A 21,994-nucleotide genomic window follows, 5' to 3' on the forward strand; every position below is an offset into this window, starting at 1 on the left:
AAGGATTAATACCTTCATTGTTGTCATCAAAGTAGAGTGTAGTTAAAGTCTTATATTTCTATTTATGTTTTTAGTTTAATTTTGATCAATTTTAATCTTTTTATCTTGGTGATATGAGTATTTGATTTTTTGATGTAAGGTGAGACTAAGCTTAGGTTATTTCATCCAATTCACAAAAAAAATGATTTTGTGCAAGTTGGGTATGTAAGGACTAACACTTTCATTGTTGTCACGACACACCTCTACTACTTGAAAATATCTTAAGCATGTCATATAATTAATTCAAAGACTGAAAAGTTTTCTAGCGACGTGATCATAAAGGTGAGTCACAAATTTTGTATTCATATAGTTTGATTCAAATTAGTTTTAGTATCATGAGGGGGAAATGGTTGGAGAGAATGGAAACTCCATGCCATGGCACATATATGAGATATAGGTCAAAAATGAAAAACCCTTAAGCTAACTTGAAACATTATCCATTTTCTAAATATTTTGTTGATTTATCAATTTTTAACTCCATTGCCTTTAAAACTCAATACAAAAAATGATCAAAAAGACAAATCCTTATTAAGATGTTTATCGAGTATTGCAAATTTACAGTCCTTTCAATTAGGGACTAGAAAATAATAAGAATACAATTTTAAGTCATAAACAACATAACAATATCTTATTACTTCTTAGTATAATTTTTTGGACAACACACGACCACACTCGAAGTGGTGAGTAAAGAGACATGTGGAAAATTTTTTAGAAGAGGTGGCAACAAGTTGTAAAAAGGAATATGTTTTTTTAAAGAAAATAAGAATGATGTGGTGAAAGGAGGATGCAGAAGAAGAGGATGGGAGATACAATATGGGGCCTACTAGAGTAATCAAATATAAATCAACATAATTTAATAGGACTCACATTATCCCAAAAGATGTTGCAAAATGAGAGCATTTAAATGGAAGCCATTATTAACCATTATGAAAATTAAATAATAAATAGAGGTGGTTATGAAAAGAGAAACTTATTTCACATAATTTTGTTTTAAATCAAAGTGATTGTAGAATAGTTAATGCCAAGAAATGGCTAAAGAAAGTAGTTGATGTCATCTCCTTAAGAAAAGATAGGCAAGTGGACAATTTTTTAGCACAATTCAAGATGCATAAAGTATAAAAGGCAAAGAAACTAAGAGGGGAGGACATAAATATCATCAACACTACACAACACTATTTTTTTTTTTGCTAATCATAGTAGCCTTCTATCATTTTGGTAGAGCAGGGTAAAGTAGGTAAGTCATGGTTGCATCAATAGGGGGTATCCCAATATTATTCCTATTTTTAAAGTTTAAATCAATAAATTGAAGAGAATAGCAATATTTAGTCCTAAACTATCAATAAAGAAGAAGTTCGATCAATATTCAACAAATCAATTTAGCATTGTTGCTCAAAAAATTATGAAGAAGACCTTCTCTATAAGGGACCATGCAACATCAATTTATGAGATTATTTTTATAATAACATCCAACAGGTACATCAATAAACATACAGTAACCATAGTGCTTTATTATAATACAAATCCTTATAAATAGCAAACGTCTATGTGACCACAAGGGCAATCATCGAATCTTAAGGAACTAAAAGTTTTATTAAGATACACACTCTTAAGAAACTTATTATGAATTATGTTATCTTTCTTTCACATCCTAAACACAATGATCTCCTATCTTTCTTTAGTGTTATACCATTTTGGACTTCATTTCTCTACAAATGTGAATCATGAATTAGATCTTAATGTTTTGAAGGTTACATTAGAGTTTTTTTTTTTTTTCCCTCTAGTGTTGTTCCTTAGGGATTTTTATATATTAAAAGCTATGCCAAGGTCTATAGATCATTTTTGAGAGATGATCTATTGGTCCTCTTTCAGTTCTTTTTTCTGTTTTTTTCCAATATAAACTGATTTCAATCTCTTTATAAATGTTTAGACTACTCTATGATCTATTTTTTGGGAACCAAAAACTATGTTACCCATCTAAAATACCAATAAAAATAATTATTATATTTTTACCCTTAAATTCCAAGGAATCCTAAGGTATCAGTGGCACAACCAAATTTTAATTTGGACTAAAATTTGTATTAAAAAAGAAAAGAGATGAAAAAGCAAAGTTGTGAGAAGTAGATATGTTCAATGTTTAGCATGCTTAGTGCAATTTATGCCTATTTAAAGCCCAATTGAAATATTCACTTGCTTAAAATTGGTTTTAGTATTGTGAGGGAGAAATGAGGAGAGATGGTGGAAACTCTATATTGTAGTGCCTATCGAATATGGGTCAAGAAGGAAAAATCTTTGAACCTTATCCATTTTCTATTTTGTTTGATTTTTCATTTTTTTTAAAACTTAATTACCTTTAAAACTCAATAAAAATATCAATTTATATTTTTCTTCAACTAGTTTTTAGTCATTTTCTTACCTGAATGCCCATTGGTACTGCAAATTTGAAGTCTCTATATTACAAGTACAATTTTTTGGGTCACACATGACTACCAAAAGTCGTAAGTAAAGTGACATGTGGAAAAATTTTAGGATAGGTAGACAAACAATTTTTTTTACTAGAATTCAAAGTGCATTGATTATAAAAGACAAGAAAACTAAAGGGGAGGACAAAAAAATCAACACAAAACATTGTCAATCATAGTCATCTTCTATCATTTTGGTAAGAGTAGGATTAAAGTAGGTTAGTCACAATAGCATCAATGAAGAGTATCCCAATGCATTTTTGAGAAAAATAACAATATTTTGTCCCTAAATCAACACTTAACAAGGAGTCGAATTAATATTTGACCAATCAGTTTAACATCATTGCACACGAAATTATAAAGAAGACCTCTTCTATTATGGACCTTGTAACATCAAGTTAGGAGACTACTTTTGTAGTAGCATCAGGTGCTTGCATCAATAGATAATGGCCAATGAACTAAATCAACACTCAACAAGGAGTCGAATCAATATTTGACCAATTGGTTTAACATCATTGCACAAGAAATTATAAAGAAGACCTCTTCTAGCATGGACCATGTAACATCAAGGTAGGAGGCTACTTTTGTAGTAGCATCCGGTGCATGCATCAATAGATAGTGGCCAATGAATCAACATCAACTTCAAATCAATCTATTATTTGGGAACCTAAAACTAGTATACCCATCTAAAATATCAATAAATTTGATAATTATATTTTCACCCTTAAATTTGAACATCATAATTGTCCCAATTTTAATTTGAACTAAATTTGTTAAAAAAAAAAAAAAGAATAGTTGTGAGACGTGGATGTGTCCAATGTTTAACATGTTTAGTGCATTGTCTCTGCCTAATTGAAATATTCACTTGCTTTAGTCAAAATCAGTTCACCACGGCCTCCACTTACATGGTTGACATCACTGGGAGTTGTCTGTCTTTTTATTTGCTATGTGGTATTGGAGAAAGAGAGATGCCTTGAAACCCAGAAGTGTCTGTTGGGAATGTTATGAAAATGCTGTTGGAGAAAGTGATGTTTTGAGAGGACGATGGAGTACGGTTGAAATTGGAGCTCAGGATATATTCCCTCATTTTGTTCTTTGACATGGAATTTAGTTGTTATTCCCTCACCTGCACTGCCTTCTTTGCGTAAAGTAAATATTCCTCAGACTGTCATCGACATTGATATTTAGATTGTGGTAGACAAGCCCACCTCCACCTTATAAAATGGCCTCACTTTGCCTCTGATTGCTCAAGTTCCCAGAAGAATGGAGAGTCGTTCCACTCAAGCCTCTAAGAAGTATCAACTGGACTGTCAATACCTCAATTCTTGTTTCTCAGGTACTCTTCCCTGTGTACCCTTTTGGTGTTGTTTGGCAGGAGCTAAAAAAAAAATGGCTAGTTTACCTTCATAGTTGATGGTCTTCAACGTGATGAGGCATATTTTTCCATGTCCTTGATGGGCTGTTTATTAAGGTAAGAATTATACTTGTATACAGGCAATGATCCAAATAATATCATTACCAAACAAAAGCTTGTGGAGCTTCTCATAACCCGAAGCCAGCAGGAACTCAAGCTTATCCGCCAAACATACATTACTCTCTACAACAAAGATCTTCTCCATGTTCTATCTGGCATTCGAAAGAATGATGCCTTTGCTGTAAGCATGATATTCACTACAAATTCAACCAACATTCTTCCCTTATACTTTGTTTGCTACTTTATAAAATAATGATGTGTATATGCTTTTAAATTGTCCACAGAATTTAGTGCATCTTCGCCTTAGTGAACCACAGGATCGCGATGCAGACATAGTGAGAGACGCACTTTTTGGGGGGAGAGTGAACCTTAATGCTGTTATTGAAGTAGTGTGTACTCGTTCTTCTTCAGAGCTCCATTCTGTCAAGCAGGCCTATCGATTTCGCTATAATTCCGATGTTGAACAGGATATTACCCTCAAAGCTGAAGGTGGTTTTAAAGAGGTATATGCATATTATAAGTAAAATTTTGATGATAGGTAGTTTGAAAGCAGGGCAAGGACTTGATAGTCCCATGGAAGTGGAATCATTCAATTGTGTCTGGCATCATATTTCATACTGTTTCCTTCCTGTTTTTTTTTTTTTTTTTTTCCTAAGGAATTTGAAAAGGTGGGCACAAATTTTCAACTGTTTCTTTGTTAGTGTATCATTGAAGGCACAATTGAACCATTTCAATCCAAGCTTGGGGGCATCCAAATATGGGCACAAATGTCACTTATCTGCCCTTGTGTTTGTATTTTCAGATTCTTCTTGCAGTCCTGAAATCGAGTCGCAAGTATGGCAGCAAAGTAGACAGGAGCATGGCCATGTGCGATGCAAAGACACTGTACGAAGCAATGGAGAGTGGAATATTTGTTGATTGGAAAGCAGTCATTTCTCTTATGAGTGAAAGAAACACTGGACAACTCAAAGCCATTCTGATCTCCTACAAGGAACTCTACGGACAGGAATTCTCCAAGTTCCTCAAGTGCAACAAATGTGGAAAATTTGGAAAGGAACTCCGCGTCGTAGTCCGAGGCATGCAGTATCCTGAAAGGTTCTTAGCCAAGCAGCTGAACAGAGCACGGCAAAATAGCAACGCACGGGAAGTTGTATCCAGAATAATAATTTCTCGTTTGGAAGTAGACATAAAAAATATTAGCAATGTTTTTGCTGCCAAAACAGGATGGTCTTTAGGAAACCTTGTGAGAAGGGAATTCAACACTTCCGGCAGTGGCAATAGTCATGCTAGCAAAGCCAATGCCCTGCTTGCTGAATTTTTGTTGGGACTTCTTAAACGTTGTTAGGGAGATTCCATGTTAGACGCTAGGGATTATTGTTAAGGTCTGTTGTATGAACATACTAGGGCTAAACTTGGGCATGTTCCAATAATGTATAGCTGCCTATATTGACTGGATGTCTACTAGATTTGGAAGGAAATGCCATCAGTGTACGTTACTTATATTTAAATAAGAGAGACCTTCAACTTAGTGTTAAGTATTAACTACATGTGGGTACCAGCCTCCAACCAAGAGGCATTTTTCTTGTGGCTGCCTTGGTGTAAGTTCTCATTCACCCAACAGAACAGAGGAAGACACAGTAGAAAGATGTTGCAGAAGTAACTTGTTGATTTTATCCACGTGTCAGGATGCCACATGGGGCAACCAAGGTTTCATGGTCATCTAGAAACAACCCCGGCCCTATCCCCACTCATGCAAACTCGAAAAATTTAAATTAAAACCAGTGAGTTTGCTCCAAAGTTTACCCCATTTTTCACATGGTGTAATGAGACACAGCCAGAAATGAAGGTACCCGAGCCATCAATGGAATGTACAAGCAGCTTGAGATTGTTCATCTCAGTTGGTTTTTTGGGTTTATTAGCAGGCCGAAGCACCCACGAGCATGAGAATAATGAGGAGTCGTCACATGTCATTTAGCTTTTAAAACACGTTAACAAGATAGAGCATTGAATGTTATAAAAAGTTTGATTGACTTTCCACAAGTAACAATTGAGTTTCAAATAAGATGATCAAAATTTGATCCAATGATATCCTATAAAAATTGCAAGTGTTATCTTATTGCACAAGGATAAATACGTGTCTTGCCTCTTTCTATAGAGGCTCGAATGATGTTCTTATTGGAAATTATTGAGAATTATGTCTATCATTTCCAAAGTTAGAAGCAAAAATTGCAATGCAGAGATGAACTCTAATCTTAATGAAAACTTTGCAACTAAATTAATTAATATTATAATTTTTATTCTAAATAATTATATATATAATATATATTATTATAAATATATACAATATAAATATAAAATTGAATTCAAATTTTAAATTAAATTAAAAGAAATATATAAATAATATAGGAATCACCCTGAAGAGAGTATATGGTTCAGGTCTGCACAAATATGACACAAACATATATGATATATAAGTGTGGAGATATTTCCTATCAAGAACAAAAAAATGCGGATATGGTCGAATGGTAAAATTTCTCTTTGCCAAGGAGAAGATGCGGGTTCGATTCCCACTATCTGCCCAAGGTAAAGAAATGCATTTACTATGATAAAGTAATCGGTATTGTTGAGCAATTATAGTTGATGTTTTCCATCCTGATATTTTCCTTTATATAAACAAAAACAAAAACGAAAAAAAAAACTTGTAGGGGAAAATTCACTTTTCTGTTTGTGTCAACATTTGGTGGGTGATAATGGGCTCATCGTGTGTTCTTGAAATGACTTTTACTTGAGAACCTCTTATTGTTAGGAGCATAAAAGCACTAGGCAATTAGATCAATGGCTCCCTCCACAAAATTTTCTCGCCAATCAAGCAAGTTTAAGCCCAACCTACCTCCCACACTCTCCTGTGGCAATATTTCTTCCAAAAAAAAAGAAAAAAAAAAGGTATGGAAATTAATAATATTCAAACATTTCCTCAATCTTCAACTTTCTTAGGTCACACCATGATTATAGTTGATGTTTTCCATCTTAATATTTTCCTTTACATAAACAAAAACAACCAAAAAACTTGTAGGGGAACATTCACTTTTCTGTTTGTGTCAACATTTGGTGGGTAAAAATGGGCTCATCGTGTGTTCTTGAAAGGGCTTGTACTTGGGAATCTCTTAGTGTTAAGAGCAGAAAAGCACTAGGCAACTAGATCGATGACTCCCTCCACAAAATTTTCTCGCCAATCGAGCAAGTTTAAGCCCAACCTACCTCCCACACTCTCCCGTGGCAATATTCCTTCCAAAAGAAAAAAGAAAAAAGAAAAAAAAAAAGAGATATGGAAATTAATAATATTCAAATATTTCCTCAATTTTCAACTTTCATAGGTCACACCATGATAAACACTTGAAAATTAAAAAGAAAAAATTAGTGTAGCTGGGTCTATGAAGTAACCCATATACATCAACATACTTTAGTGATAGTAACATTGCCACGAGCACGGACCCGGCCATGGAACATCCTTCTTTTTGCATTTGTGATCATTAAGTTACAACCTTATTGTAGTACTATTTTTCTGTCCGCATCTACCAATTCTAATAATTACCTTTCCTATAATTTGAGTGGCCGATTCTCACCCTAGGCAGAAAACTGATGTTTGCAATCATCAACTAAAAGAAAAAGGCTTTACTAAAGGAGTTGAAGATCACAAAATGCAACCACTCGTGCATCAATAGGGAAATAAAGAGATAAGCCTATGGCCATAATATCATTCCCATCCATCAAAACAAGAGTGCAACTTTAAACCCATAAAAACATAACTAGTATACATAGAGGAAAGAAAAGGAGACCCCAAAAAGGGATTTGCTCAAAAAAATATATGGGTAAATGAGAATACATTAGTTATCAAAGTAATCAAGGTTGTGTCCTTTAGGCTGCCTAAAGATGGGCTCCATGAGAAAAATTTATCTAGTTCCTTTAGGTTACATGGACAAAAGTTAAAGTTGAAAGGAAAATCACGATCAATGGGCTCATTTTTCTTTCTTTATGTTTACTTTTTTTTTTCTTTTTTGTTTTTTCTCTTTTCCTTTTGATTATGGAATGGCCTAGCAAAAGCACCAGGGGTGGGAGAAATGCTTCAATTACCACCGGACTAAGCAGCAGTGTGCTTACTTTTGATTCTTAAAGGCCAAGATTTCTACTAGTGCTTTTGATTCTTATGGGCAAAGAGTTGTATTTTAATATTTCATGCAGAAGCCATTTGTCTTGTTGTCATAAAAGACACCTTACATGACACAGCAGAGCAGCAGCATGTGAATCCCAGAAACGAGATTATGAAATTCAACTTCTATCTTGGGTAAGATGTGGGCATCCATATAAAATACCAATAATTTTAGGGTTCCCTTCAAATGCTTGATCTCTTACCTTTTGCAGTATGACTCCACCTTGCTGATAATCTTCTTCTGTATACAATTTATGTAAAGCAAATCTAACATTGGTTCTGTCAACAACAATACTATAAGAACCCCATATTATTTTATGTCCTTCTCTACAAATTAAGCCCACATTTCATCAATTCAACATTAATATAGGCAAATAACCAAACGGGTAACAGACTAACAGCACTAAAATGATCCACTTCACTACAACTTTTTCCCATGTTCCCCCTTTTTTTTTTTTTGGGGGGGGGGGGGGGGGGCATCTGGCTAAAGAAATGTTTTGACTTCAGAAATCAAACCCCTCCATTTCTCACAACATTCCACCTTAACCTCTGTACAAAGAACATTGGGCTCCATTGTTTATTGCTCCACACAGCATCAAAAGTTCTATACTCTTTTCCATGTACACTTATATATACTGGAATATTCAGTCAGTGGTGGGGGTGGTTTGAGTTCGGTCTGACACAAGTGGGCTCAATTTGAATAGGGTGGAGCCTTACAGGTGATATCCCACCATCACCACTACAACTTGTTCGTCACTCTCCCCTGTCCAGCCAAAAAAGTGGTCTAGGAAAATTTGCCGGATTTTAAGGAGCCGTTAAAGCCTCCCTCGGGAAACCTAGGGGAACTTCATCACGGACACTTTTTCAATAAAAGCGCTAGAGTCTATGCTGTGTTCTGAATGGGAAAATGAAGAAGTAAATGAAAATAATATGACAGAATGGATTTCCGTCTTCTGGGTGAAATAAATTTTGAAAGGATGTGGGTGTGTAAGGGTGAATTTGGTTCAGAATGATACAATTAATTGGATTTGTTTGCCTTTCCTTATATATTCCTGCTCATTAACCTTTCTTTCCTGAACATTAATAAGGTGTTAGCCCTCCCACCTTTTATCACTCTGTACACAGGGAGGAGAGAGATGATAAATTTGGAGAGAGAAAGACGGTTTTTTTTTTTTTTTCTTTTGGTTGAATAAACTGAATGAATGTGAATCTCACCAGAACAATTGAATTGAGGATTAATAGCATAACCCTTTTGCCATTTACAGAAGAAAGTGAAGTTGTGAAAGATTTAGAGGAGAAAATGGAAGTTTTTTTTTTTTTCCTTTCTTTTTGAACATTTCTTTCCTTTATTTTCGTTGGTTGAATAGACTGGAATGAATGTAACTGGACACACACAACGAGGCCCGTTACTGACAACTGTAGTAGATTCCTCGCTTTCTCTCTCCTTCTCGCTTCTTTTTACATTTCTTTTCTTCTTCTGTTTTTCATCATTTCAGTTTGCCTTCACCATCTCTGCAAAATCTTGGCTGCAGAGCCCTAAAAGCAGACTGATTTGCACTGACCCAAAATCCATTGATTACTTTGATCCGCATTCAGGTTTCCGTTAATGGGTTAGGTTTTATGACTCCCCAACTACTCCTCTTCTACTCCGCCATAACCCATTTCGCCAAAACACCCTCCTGTTTCCTCTGTTTCTTGTGCAGGGACAGGTGTGTGAACACGAGAGAGTCCCCTATAGAAAGTCTGAGGATTTCGCGTCGTTTTCACCTGGGTCTAGTCCCATTCATCGATACTAAGGGTTTCGCAAGTGGGTTTTGCTTTTCTTGGAGAACAGAACTTCGTTTGAGGGTTACCAAGGTTGCTCTGTTTCTCTCTTTGCTGGTTTAGGGTTCGAAGAAGGAGGATTTCTTCTCTTTCTTCACTCCACTTTCTTTCTTCTGGTGGATTTCTCGAGGTGTGTTCGAAGTGGTTATCGAGTGGTGTTTGGTGACTCGGAAAATGGGGTTATTTTCATGAACTGGGGGTGGCTAGCTTTTTGCTGAAATATGGGTTGTGCAAGCTCCAAAACTGAGAAAAACGAAGCTCTTCGTCTTTGCAAGGAACGGAGGAGATTCGTTAAGCAAGCTATTGATTCAAGGTACGGTCTAGCAGCTGCTCATGTTTCTTACACTGAATCTCTTCGAAATATCGGCATTGCTCTGCGGCGATTTGCCGAAGCCGAGGCATTGATAGAGTCATCTCTATCAATGTCGGCCACCGAACTTGACAAAACCCCATCACAGTCCTCTTACCCGTCTCCATCTCCTTCGCACAATGCTGAAGTTTCAGATTCCCCAATGCACAATGAAAGCCCCCTTTCACCTCCTGTCTCCAGATTGAGTTATATGAGATCAGGAGCTACTGCTGCTGTGACTGTTAGCGTGAATCCACCTAAAAATGGTTATATGGATGATGAATCTACATCATTTTCAATGCCACCACCCCCACCACCTCCTCCAGAAGGTGCTTCTTGGGACTACTTTGATCCCGCTGATGATAGTGAAGACTTCAGATTTGTGGGACTTGATGGGATTAATATGAATTTTGATGATTTGAGAGCCTGGAAAAGGGTCCAGGGCAAAGAAGTGGGTTTAGATGGAACTGATGAACTACATGAAATATCAACAAGGCCAGGATGGGAGCATAAGACTCCTGAAGGGTCAGATTGTAACGACCAAATGGAAGAGAGCAATGGCCATTCAATTAACTCTGGAGGAACTGATGGTATTAGAAAGACAATTGACTATGAAGTGAAACATCAGGGAGCAAATGCTAAGGGGTCTGCAGAAACTATGTCAAGAAAACATATTCTTGACCAATCTGGTTCAAAGAGGGAAAGGGCCTTGGTAGAGAAAGATGTGTCAGCAGAAAGAGAGGACCCTTCAGAGTTCATAACTCATAGGGCTAAAGATTTTCTTTCAAGCATAAAGGATATTGAGCATCGTTTTTTCAGAGCCTCTGAATCTGGCAAGGAGGTCTCCAGGATGCTGGAGACAAACAAAATCGGGATGGGGTATTGTGATGCCAAAGGTGATTATTCTTGTTCATGAGAAAACTTATTTTATACAATTTAAATTGCTGAATTGGATTTTGATTCTTATTTTTTCTCTGGTCCTCTGGGATGAATACTTATAATAGTCTATTAGTTTTCATTCCTAATTATTCTTGTATAAGTTATATGTACTATCCCAAATCATTCTTGTAGGGCGGTCATCTGCCTCACGTCTTTTTGGGGCTTTCCAACTAGTTTGTTGCCAGGAAAAATCCGCACTTGTTTCTCATGGTAAGTTTGACTTGTATATGAGCGTGAAATATGGTAGCCAATCAATAAATATGCAGGTACCTAGTGCTTAGGCCTGTTTATTGAAACTCAGAGATGGAAAATTTACATCCTAAAACAGTTGCAGAGAAATTTTGTCACCTATGTAAGTACAATCATTTAATTTTTTGGACAATCTCTTGCGTCACCCAGGAATCTTTTGCTATTAACCTCCTCAAGAACAAGGTGAAAAAGATAAAGAACTTTTATTTGTGGAGCAGAGGAATAACATCCTTGTTCAACTGTGCACATTAAGATTACATGTAAATAAACATCTTGATTGGGTTTTGGGGTCAATTGCATTTGCATTACTTGTCACTACCATAACATGCGGCCAACTGAATTAAAAAAATCCTTTTCAATTCACAAGCAGCTTTTACCGGATAGCATGTGGGACTCTTTTTTTTTCTTTCCATATTTTGTTTTTTTTTTTTTTTCTTTTCTATCTGGGTTGGTAGGTTACTGAGGTGTGTAGGTTAGGGGGATTGCTTGTAATAATCTAACTTTTTCAGTATCTGTACAGAACCTCTACAACATGGGACTAAGATTATTACATGGAATCGGTCAACATCTTCCAGGTCATCTTCATCAAAGAATCCTCTTACAACTGCCGCAACCAAAGAAGATAATGATGATAGTGGAAGTGATTTTGTTGAAGAGTTCTGCATGATTGCTGGAAGCCATTCCTCTACTTTGGAAAGACTCTACGCATGGGAGAGAAAACTCTATGATGAAGTGAAGGTACTTGTTTGAAGTCACTTTATTAACACAACAAGCATTTTCTCGGTTTCTTGATTCTCTTGGGTTTCATGTTGTATGTAGTGTAGATGAACTTTCTTTCACAATTGACTGATTATTACTATTTCATGATCTGGAACACAAATGTTTGTATTTTAGATCACAATTTGGGACATTGTTACCCATAAAATGAAGCTTTTTATTTCCAATTGACTATCTAGGGGTTTCTTGTTGCATGATTGTGAAAGGGTTTTAGTTTACCACATGGGTTCATGATTCAGAGCATCAATGTTTAGGTATCTGAAATTCTTCCTAGAAACTTTTTAGTGTAGCAAAGAATTGTTCTTCCTTGGCTAACATTGTTGGTCTTTTGACACAGAATAGAAAAAGGAGCATGAATTATTCAAGAAAATCCAGTGGATGGATAGAACCCAAACTGAATTTAACCCATCTGTTTACAGAAGTCAATATCTGGGTCTAAATTTAGTGTCTAACCAGTTTTGAGTTTTGTTGGAGCCCATGATATTCATTGTGGGTCTAAATTCTACAGCTTAAGATTTTAGGGAAATTGGTTATCTAACAAGTTTTACACTACTCTAGGGCAAGTAACATTAGTTGAAAAAACAAGTAATTTCTGGTGATTTTTGGAAACGCCATTTGGTTGATTTTCTCTTGAATGGACAGCAAGAGCTATGTGGATCTAGCCCTAGCCACTTTAGACCATCCCATTAGCCCATAATCAAATGAGCTTTTTCCATGTAGGTTCACCCATAACTAAAAGATCTTGTTATGGTAATTAGCCATCTAATTGATCTTGTATGATAATTAACCATCTTAGAGAACTGATGAATTCTCTCTAGCCATTTACAGCATAATCCTTATATAATTTAATCCTGCTATTCCAACAACTAATCCATTATTGTTCATTTCAAAGGAGTTCTGATAAGTAATTTGAAGACCAAAACCCCATGGTCTAAAAGCAAAAATTTTCCCTCCTATACATCAACCTTTCAGTGAAGAGATGTATGGAGATTAATGTAAAAACTCTACAGAAACCCGGTATTGTTCCTCTTCCGACATACACATTAAATGCTGATATTACTAGTCACTAATGGTGCTCCATTTGGGGATGAGATTGTTTCAAGTGCCAATAGATTCATACTATTTTCACCTCAACTTGGGTGCCAAATTGTGCACATAAGGTGAAATAGCTCTCTTTCAATTTGTATGTTGACATTCCTAAAGATTGATCAGGCCTATTTGTCCCTTTTGGTTTTCCTAACTCTTCCTTTGCTGCTGATTGTGTATTCTACCTTGTCATTTGATTTGTGTCTCTGTTGTTATTGATATATAATCCCTTTTTAAAGTTGTCCCATGTATGTTGTTACATCTCTGTCATTTTCTGACCTGCCCTGCTACCTTTTTGGTTTTCTGTAGGCAAGTGAATCTATCAGGAAGGAGTATGATCGGAAGTGTGATAAGTTGAGGCATCAAGTAGCAAAAGATCTTAGCTCCCAAGTAATTGACAAAACCAGGGCAGTAGTTAAGGATCTACATTCACGACTAAGGGTGGCAATTCATGCTGTTGATTCCATATCAAAGCGGATTGAGAAAATGAGGGATGAAGAGTTGCAGCCACAACTTGCAGAACTGATTCAGGGGTAAGATTTTCTAGTTTTTATTTATCTTGAAAATGATATACCGTCAAGCCTTACTCTCATTCGTAGATAGTAACTTCAATTTTTCCATGCCCTTTAAACCCATGTCAACTAAATTGATATGGTATGTATTAAGTCATTACATATCAACCATGGCCGTTGTGCAGATTGATCAGGATGTGGAAAGCCATGCTTGAGTGCCATCACGCACAGTACATCACCATCTCATTGGCATACCATGCAAGAAGCTCAACAGGAACTCCACGAGGAGATCCCCATAGGCAAATTATGGCTCAGCTACAGTCCGAGATTGAATACTTTGGCTTAAGTTTTGCAGATTGGATCAACAGCCACACATCATATGTTGAAGCTCTGAATGGTTGGCTGCAAAACTGCATCTTGCTGCCACAAGAGCGTACCAAGAGCAGAAGGCCATTCTCTCCTCGTCGAGTTCTTGCCCCACCTATATTTGTTCTGTGTCGTGATTGGTTAGCTGGGGCCAAAGGTTTGCCAGCAGATGAACTCAGTGATGCCATCAAACAATTTATATCTGATCTGCATCAATTGCTGAGGCAAACAGAGGAACAACAGAAGAAAGAGAAGCCATTTGATTCAAATACCAATGGAGAATCGGAGAGCAAAGATGATGAGAAGACTGAGGACAAGTCTTTAAACTTGGGCTGCATACATACAAGTCTGGCCAAGGTGCTTGAGCGATTGACAAAATTTTCTGAGGCCTCACTGAAAATGTATGAAGATGTTCGACAAAAAAGCGAAGCAGCTCGAATTGCATATTCCACTGGCAGGCCTTCCAGACCTGAAGGCTATGTAATTAAAGTATAAGCATCTCTAAGCTTGCCATTGGAAATAGATATTTGTAAAAATCAAAGTTTGTTGCAAAAAAACCTTTCTGAGTAGAAATAGAATAAATTTTGGGATTGGTGCTAAATTGGCTCTTGACTTAAAGCTAAAGGTGACTCCGAGGTCAGCCATTTATGACATTGTCTTTTTGATGAAAGACCGGATTTCCTTTTTCTTCTTTTTTGAAATTTTTTTTATTGGTTACACTAGACCGGATGAGTGGTTACACAAGAATTCTTGTTACCACCAATTTCCAGCATCAGATGTAAGGAGGGAGCCTCTCAATCGGTTGGGATATGGGAGGTTTGGATTCTTACCAAATCACCCATATTGAGTAAAAAAAAATCACTGACTACCAGTGGAAAGATACTGCAGGGTGTAAAAAGAAATGTTTGACAGAATATTTTCTTGTGGTGCATCTGCGCAGGTCATGGCACGAAAAAGAAAGAAAAAAACAAACAAACAAAAAATACGTATGTATGAACAAGGAAATGTGTAATCAATTGCAAGTTCCCAATCAAACAACAAATCCCATACATGTTACAAACAATCATGAATGGGTGGCCCTTTTAAATTTGCTTTATTCTCCTTCTTGTTACTATCTTCCCTTGACCTCCAAATCCTAATTGCTAGCATTAACTGGGAAAACAGGAAAAATGAATAACAACTTCTCACCATCTCCCTGATCCACTATTCAGGCATCTGCAGTTATCCAAACATATCTGGAGCTGCCTTTTTTCTTTTTCTTCTTTCTTTCCTTTAAAAAAAAAATTCAGAAAAAAATAATCAGAACCCAACATGCTGGGTGTACTGAGAGTAGGCTTCTGATTGCATAGCAATGGGGGCACGAGTAACATGATCTGGAAGATTAAATGCATCTACAAGTTCCCCTGCAACATTCCTCAGTTGGAAACTCAAGTATTCTGTGAGTTTGTGAATAGCCTGCACAAAAACAAAGTGCATTATCCTCTAGAACAGGGACAGCTCCTTTAATATGCAAATCATACTAGTTCCAATCATTCTTCAGATATACTTTTTAGTGTCAGGGATTACTCTGAAAGTCATAAATCAGATGTTTATTGCCATTCCTATTGTAGCTCATCTTCAAGCTCATGGTAAAATTAATAATGCAGATAGCTGGAGATATTTCCTTCACACTTCCTTGTCTAACATTTGGAATGATACAATTCTAATCTTGGAGTTGGATTATAAGTCTGGATGTTTGAAATACCTTTGCCTTGTTGGGGGCAACATAATCTACAATGCGGTAGGTTCCTATGTCGTTCCAGATTCGATCCAACGCATAAAGATCACAGACAAGTTTCAAAGTTACTCGAGTCTCCTCAGGACAACTGGTGCAAGAACAACACCACACCTCATTAAGCTTAGGAGAACATGGAAAGAAGTTTAGAGGCTAAGAAAAGGAAGTACCTCTGTACAGCTTCAATAAACTTTGCAAGGATGACAGATTCAATATGGGACTCTGCAAGAGTCAGAAGGTGATTCAAACATCTATTCCAAGCCCCAAAGCTCCCTAGAGTCTTAGAATGCTTGCGAAGTCGCACAGCAACACTTTGAAGCAATCTCGATGTTCGGTACTGTAGCAAGAAAAACCACAAACAAAAAATGCAGAGGCTTTATTGGTTGCTATGAAATCATGATTTAAAGATTAGAGAAAGAAAATTATATTACTCACCCTGAAGGCATCTAGCTGAAATTTGGGATCTCGCAAATGCTCTTCACCTTCCCACCGAGCAGTCACTGGATTTGGCTGAGACAGATACGTGTTCATGGACTCCCTCAAGTAGTTCCATGTGACTGCAAGTGTCCCACCTTGGAACTTCTCCCTGTATTGCTTCAGGAGGTCAGCTGCTACCTGCATCACAAATGAAAAGTTGATGGCTAGCTTCCATCTAAAAAAGACACCAAGATTATTTCTTGATGCAGACCAAGAATAAACAGCTTACGACCAGCTTGATATGGATACCCTAATGGCCTTTCCATGCATAAAATAAGTCTAATGAAATGGTTATGGTTATGACTATAGGTAGATGGACAGCTAGACTTATCTGTCCAGAATTATTTTAGCTAAATCTCATTTTGTAGATGCACAGGATCTTTAAAACCTCTGAAAGAATAAAGAATTGAGTTGTTCAGGTAACCCACCCACCCCACCCACCTCTATTGGAATGGATTTGTTCAAAGGTAAACAGGGCAGATTAGAAGGCACACAGCCATCTTCCAACCTGTTCTTGTACTGATAGCCCCAGGTTAATTGTCAACAATTCACATTATACATCACCTATTTGTAAGGAATTTGTGAGGTTGCAAACTATCCCAACTCCTCTGAGTACTTCACACTTGACTTGGCTTTTGAGAAGCGGTCAAGAAGAGTGTTCCAATAGGCTTGAGGTAGGGTTGGCACTCTACTCACAAGCCCATCTCATGTCATTCCTACTCACCCCAGCCCTTTCCTCTTCCCACTTATATTCTCATGCATCTAAGTGCCCAATGTTTTATTTAATCAAGAGAAGGCTGTCTGAGTAGAATGGGATTAAGTGGGAACCTGTTGCAAAAGCACAGTGTTGTCTCCTTCAAATGTTTGAAATATGTCATGATCATTTCTCAAGCTACCAAACCGATTGACAGCAGCATAACCATGGCCTCCACAGGCTTCCCTGCAGGTGCTTAATGACTTTGCTGTATATGAAGTCACATAAGCCTTAAGGCCTGCCGAGAGGGAATGGACATCCCCCACCAATTGGTCATCATGAGACTTCTTCATTTCAGAATACATCTGCACCAAATGCAGAGTGGCAAAATGAAATGCGTAAGTAGAAGCCAGCATAGGCATAAGCTTGTGCTGATGAGACTGGTAATCAAGAATACTGATTTCAGGCTGCTTGGGAGGACCAAATTGCTGGCGGAGTAAGGAATATCTAATGGCAATTGTGATAGAAACCTTGAGAACACTGACTGAAGAATATGCAAGGGCAACCCTTCCCCCTACAAGTTCCCCTAGTGTGGCAGCAAATCGTTTATTAATAGATGGAAGGTTGCTTGTGTATTTTCCATCCCGAGAAACATCTCCAAATCGATTCAGAAGATTATCCCGTGGAATTCTTACTGAATGGAACCTTAATGCTCCATTGTCAACTCCATTCAGACCAACCTTGTGACCACAGTCATGTATTTCAACTCCTGGAAGTGTTTGATGGGTCTTTAAATCCCTTATTGGAACAATGAAGGCATGGACACCCATATCAGAAACTCCCTTTATGTCATGAGTAGGCAATAACAGCCTGGCAAAAACTGTAGCAAACTTCCCATGAACTGCAGCATTGCCAATCCACCATTTAATGGCCCCATCATTAGGGGTGTTGATTATGAATTCATCGGTGATCGGATCAAATGTTGCAACTGTTTGAAGGCCTTGAACATTTGAACCTTTTAAGCAGAATCAATTTACAGTTTAGTTTAGATATGAGAACAGAGTAAAGTTTTAGCACTAGAATTAAAAACCTGCGACACGTTCAGGAGAGATTAAAAAGAATCAACATAATCTTTTTTAGAAAAAAGATTCTAGAACAAATTAAACAGATAAAACAAGAACGAAATAGCAAAAGCCCAAATCAAATTATCCATTATATTTATCAAATGTTCTTTTCATTTAGGATTTAACTCAAAAACACTTAAATTGCATTTGATCCATTTTTTCTGGACCTTAGCAAAATATTCTCTGATATTTCAACACAATGGGAATAACTATGCTAAGAATCACCAATCAGGAGCAAATTCACGTTAAAACTCCAAGACAAAATCTGTCATTGACATCCAGAATTTATCATGTACGCATGCTGTTGGAAAGCTTTCCATAGGCAACTTGATTTCCTTATACACACTTCACATAAATGTAAATCTTGGACTAAGTTTGCAATGAAGTAAGCAACAAACTACGATGAGAGCCTTTTAAACAGCAACAAAATTGGTTTGAACCTTTCTGAAAGCCTTGAGGCAGTTTGCACTAAATCCTGCCTCTTGGCAGGAAGGGCTCTTATAAACAATGATGAAAGATTTTAAAGACTCCACGCCTATAGATGATATGCTTCAACCACAAAATAATGAAACACTGAATCCTGAAAAGTCAACAAACAAAAAGTCCTGGATACCAGCAGATGAACCTACCATGATGCAGTTCTGTCATAGCAAAACAGCCTGGATACTCCAAATTGTCAATAACATCATAGTACTTATCCTTATGTTTTTTAGTTCCTAAGTTGAGCACGGAGCCTCCCCAAAGACTGCACATAAAAGCAACAAAAGTCAGTGTAGGATTAGACACATTTATTTGTAAAAATATCAAAGGTATGACATATCAATTTTCATAGAGAACAAATTTGCCTGTAACAATGCTTTGTGACGGGTAATTGCAGTCAGGCGGCCCCATATTTAGATCTTTCAAAAGCAAGTACCACATAGGGAATAAGAAGAATTTGATTCCTGAACAATGGATTTATTAGAGTCAAACCATATATTTAATGAATAAAAAGTCCATATCACACCTCAATAAGCAGTTCCTGGGATCACAGTGCAATGATGACTCAAACATAATCTGCTTCCATAAGCAAAATGAATAACAGTGTTGAGGAAAACATCTTGTAAGATTTGACATAGTTAGAGAAGGGATGATGAGACTAGATTGTGCCAAACATCTCTACTGTATATGTAGTGTCCACCAAACAGGGGAGAATTAATGGATTCAGATTTTGGGATGGCATTACTACTTTTATAGAGTCGATGTATTCAGGAATACTAGGATTAGGAAAATAATATCCCAACATAAATTTAAAATCCAAGTAATGGTGATTTGGTTCAATGAGAGTTTGGATGCCAACAAAATGCTGGGAATATGGAGAAAGTATTTCTCCAGCCATAGATATGAGATGGATATTGAAAACTCCGATATCCTTGTGGTTCAAGCTATGAATCCATGAAAGTTAGGAGATGACTGTTAAGACAATAAACCAAGACCTCAAGCAGCCTTGTTAGTTACAAGTTTCTTGCAACAGTAGTGCACAGAAAGGATAGTCTTCTTGCTTGATTTGAATAGAAGTTTCAAATTGAAACAAATCATCATGAACTATGCAGCCTAGAGGATCAATATTGCCTCATCCAAAAATGTGCCATGTATATTATCCAGTACAAGTTTGTTGGACCCAAAGCATAGGATAAGAAGAAGAGGATAGTAGAGTTCATCAATTTGATGGGGGGCAGGTTTCTTCTTCCATTAAAACAAAACAGAGATGATCTTTCAAGGTTTATCAAATACCCTAACCAAATGCATAACTTCATTCATAACCGCAATGCCGGTAAATCAGAGATCAAAGACATACAAGAGAAGTAAAAATAATGTATGGTCCTAAATCTCACCACGATAATGCAAGTAAGTTGCAGAATTCTCAACCCATAAAAGAAAAGAATTAAATAAAACCATAGGGCTAATTTCAAATTCCATACAGCTACCTTTCTTAAAGAAATAACTAAAAATGAAATCACAGTTCAAAGAATATACGACCCTGTATGAGTAAAACAAGAGTATAACCAAAGAAGAAACAGGGGCCAAGCCATTCATCATCATAACCCCATCAAATTAAGCTTAATATCCAATACATGAAGGCATAAAATACTAAGAGTGTGTTTGGTACTGATTTTTCTAGCATCTTTAATATATATGAAAGATAAAAATTTCAAGTGTTAAAAAGACTAAAAACAATTCCTAAAATCACTACCAAAATTACTTTAAATATCAAATAGGAAAAAGGGTTATTTGATTAATAGGGTCGTAAACCCAATTTTGGAAACCTAACCTTACCTCATGTTTCGACCTCCTTTCCACAAAAATGCCTTTTTTCTTTTAAAACATATTGTAAATCAAAAATGGGTAACTCTCACCACAAAAATATGAGTGGAGATAAATTTACAGATTATTTATTTCCTTTTAAACAATTAATTCTAGAAGAAAAAAGAATTCAATTCAAACCAAACAAACTAGAAAAAGGTGAGTAAAGAACAAACAAGAGCAGACCCATGTCAGAAATCAACCCGTTTCTTAATGGATTGTAACCAATTCCACAAATTTCAAGCCACAAAACCCCAAATCCCCAACCCACAAATTGAAACCATATCCAAAAAGGACCAAAACCCAGAAGAGAAAAAAGGGATAGAGAGCTACAATCACCTGTACTGCACTCCCAACTTAATCCCAAGCGACATGTCAACGCTTCCAGCAGCTTCTGCAATGGCAAAATACTTGGATGGGTCTTCAACAATGTATCTAAATGGCCTAATCCCGGCTTCTCTGACCAACCCAAGAAGCTGCCTCATGCAAAGCTCACGGTGCTCATCTTTTGAGATCTCAACTGGGGTTTGAAGATCAGGGCGTGACTTGAAGTATTCATACACTTTCTCTTGAATCCCTCTGTGTTTTCCTCTCAAGAAGTCCGAGAGCAGTGCGGTGTTCACGCTAAGCTTCACCCGGGCGCACGTTAGCAACTGGAGCTGGTGGTGGTCGCGGATGAAGGAGTTGGGGATGGGGGTGAGATGCAAGGAGAGGCGTTGGATGCGTCGACTGACGAGCTGACTTTCATCCTCAGCCGTCGGATTAGTGTTAGGTGAATCCATTTTCAGAACGTTTTCAATGCCGAAGAGATGATGAGCGTTTTCCGCAGATGAAGCTTGGGTTTGTAGCGTACGATCAAGGTCTTCATGACTTATAGGCCATGAGCGTGACGTGGATGCTTCCCATCTCTGCACTTGGCTGTGGATAATTGGTCAAGTCGTTTAGCAGTTTGTTGTTTGGCGCGCCTTTCAACGTCCTTGGATATGGTTGAGGAACGATTTGGATCAGATTGACGTGTCTACACCAATTTTGTTTGTTGGACGAGGATGCTGACTCTTCAGGCCATACTTAATGTCATCTTTCTAAATTTTATTACATGTATTAATTAAATTTTGGATACACCAAAATGCGGAAATTCTTGGGATTCATTTATTAAGTTTTTAAGAAGTTTGAATCTGAAATTCTAATGCCTTAGATCCTCGATTGAATACATCGTACTTTTGATAAGTTGTTTAAAATGATTTTTGGTTTACGTTTCCGTATTTAGAACTTATTATATAAAATATTTTTAATATTCTTAA

The 21,994-nt window shown here is 36.9% G+C and overlaps 3 protein-coding genes across 4 annotated transcripts; 2 read left to right on the forward strand and 1 right to left on the reverse strand.

Moving 5' to 3' along the window:
• The first annotated feature begins 3,730 nt into the window (after positions 1-3,730).
• LOC104878353 (annexin Gh1) lies at positions 3,731-5,506 on the forward strand. Its single transcript, XM_010648584.3, has 4 exons — positions 3,731-3,834; positions 3,993-4,153; positions 4,257-4,475; positions 4,775-5,506. Exons 1-4 carry the CDS (start codon positions 3,762-3,764, stop codon positions 5,315-5,317), a joined length of 996 nt encoding a protein of 331 aa, XP_010646886.2. The 5' UTR covers positions 3,731-3,761; the 3' UTR covers positions 5,318-5,506.
• Positions 5,507-8,714: 3,208 nt separating this feature from the next.
• Positions 8,715-14,951, forward strand: LOC100245130 (protein ALTERED PHOSPHATE STARVATION RESPONSE 1). 2 transcript variants are annotated; one of them, XM_010649199.3, is made up of 5 exons: positions 8,715-11,248; positions 11,424-11,501; positions 12,061-12,278; positions 13,713-13,936; positions 14,101-14,951. In XM_010649199.3, exons 1-5 carry the CDS (start codon positions 10,225-10,227, stop codon positions 14,774-14,776), a joined length of 2,220 nt encoding a protein of 739 aa, XP_010647501.1. In that variant the 5' UTR covers positions 8,715-10,224; the 3' UTR covers positions 14,777-14,951. The 2 variants fall into 2 exon arrangements, with proteins under 2 accessions (XP_010647501.1, XP_010647502.1); XM_010649200.3 differs by lacking the exon at positions 11,424-11,501.
• A 319-nt stretch (positions 14,952-15,270) lies between these two features.
• On the reverse strand, positions 15,271-21,557 carry LOC100255430 (acyl-coenzyme A oxidase, peroxisomal). The gene is made up of 7 exons (XM_002269614.5): positions 21,033-21,557; positions 18,980-19,095; positions 17,361-18,241; positions 16,491-16,670; positions 16,226-16,392; positions 16,026-16,146; positions 15,271-15,736 (listed from the first exon to the last, which is right to left on the reverse strand). Exons 1-7 carry the CDS (start codon positions 21,473-21,475, stop codon positions 15,581-15,583), a joined length of 2,064 nt encoding a protein of 687 aa, XP_002269650.4. The 5' UTR covers positions 21,476-21,557; the 3' UTR covers positions 15,271-15,580.
• Between the last annotated feature and the right edge of the window lie 437 nt (positions 21,558-21,994).

The sequence above is a fragment of the Vitis vinifera genome, chromosome 7, assembly GCF_030704535.1.
Source record: "Vitis vinifera cultivar Pinot Noir 40024 chromosome 7, ASM3070453v1".
Lineage (NCBI taxonomy): Eukaryota > Viridiplantae > Streptophyta > Magnoliopsida > Vitales > Vitaceae > Vitis > Vitis vinifera.

Coding starts and splice junctions, on each gene's coding strand:
- LOC100255430 (XM_002269614.5), bottom strand. CDS start 21,475: ATGGATTCACCTAACACTAATCCGACGGCTGAGGATGAAAGTCAGCTC. Junction 19,096..21,032: donor AAGTTGGGAGTGCAGTACAG/GTGATTGTAGCT, acceptor TTTTATGTGCAG/TCTTTGGGGAGGCTCCGTGC. Junction 18,242..18,979: donor TATGACAGAACTGCATCATG/GTAGGTTCATCT, acceptor TCTGCTTAAAAG/GTTCAAATGTTCAAGGCCTT.
- LOC104878353 (XM_010648584.3), top strand. CDS start 3,762: ATGGAGAGTCGTTCCACTCAAGCCTCTAAGAAGTATCAACTGGACTGT. Junction 3,835..3,992: donor CCTCAATTCTTGTTTCTCAG/GTACTCTTCCCT, acceptor ACTTGTATACAG/GCAATGATCCAAATAATATC. Junction 4,476..4,774: donor CTGAAGGTGGTTTTAAAGAG/GTATATGCATAT, acceptor TTGTATTTTCAG/ATTCTTCTTGCAGTCCTGAA.
- LOC100245130 (XM_010649199.3), top strand. CDS start 10,225: ATGGGTTGTGCAAGCTCCAAAACTGAGAAAAACGAAGCTCTTCGTCTT. Junction 11,502..12,060: donor ATCCGCACTTGTTTCTCATG/GTAAGTTTGACT, acceptor GTATCTGTACAG/AACCTCTACAACATGGGACT. Junction 13,937..14,100: donor CTTGCAGAACTGATTCAGGG/GTAAGATTTTCT, acceptor GCCGTTGTGCAG/ATTGATCAGGATGTGGAAAG.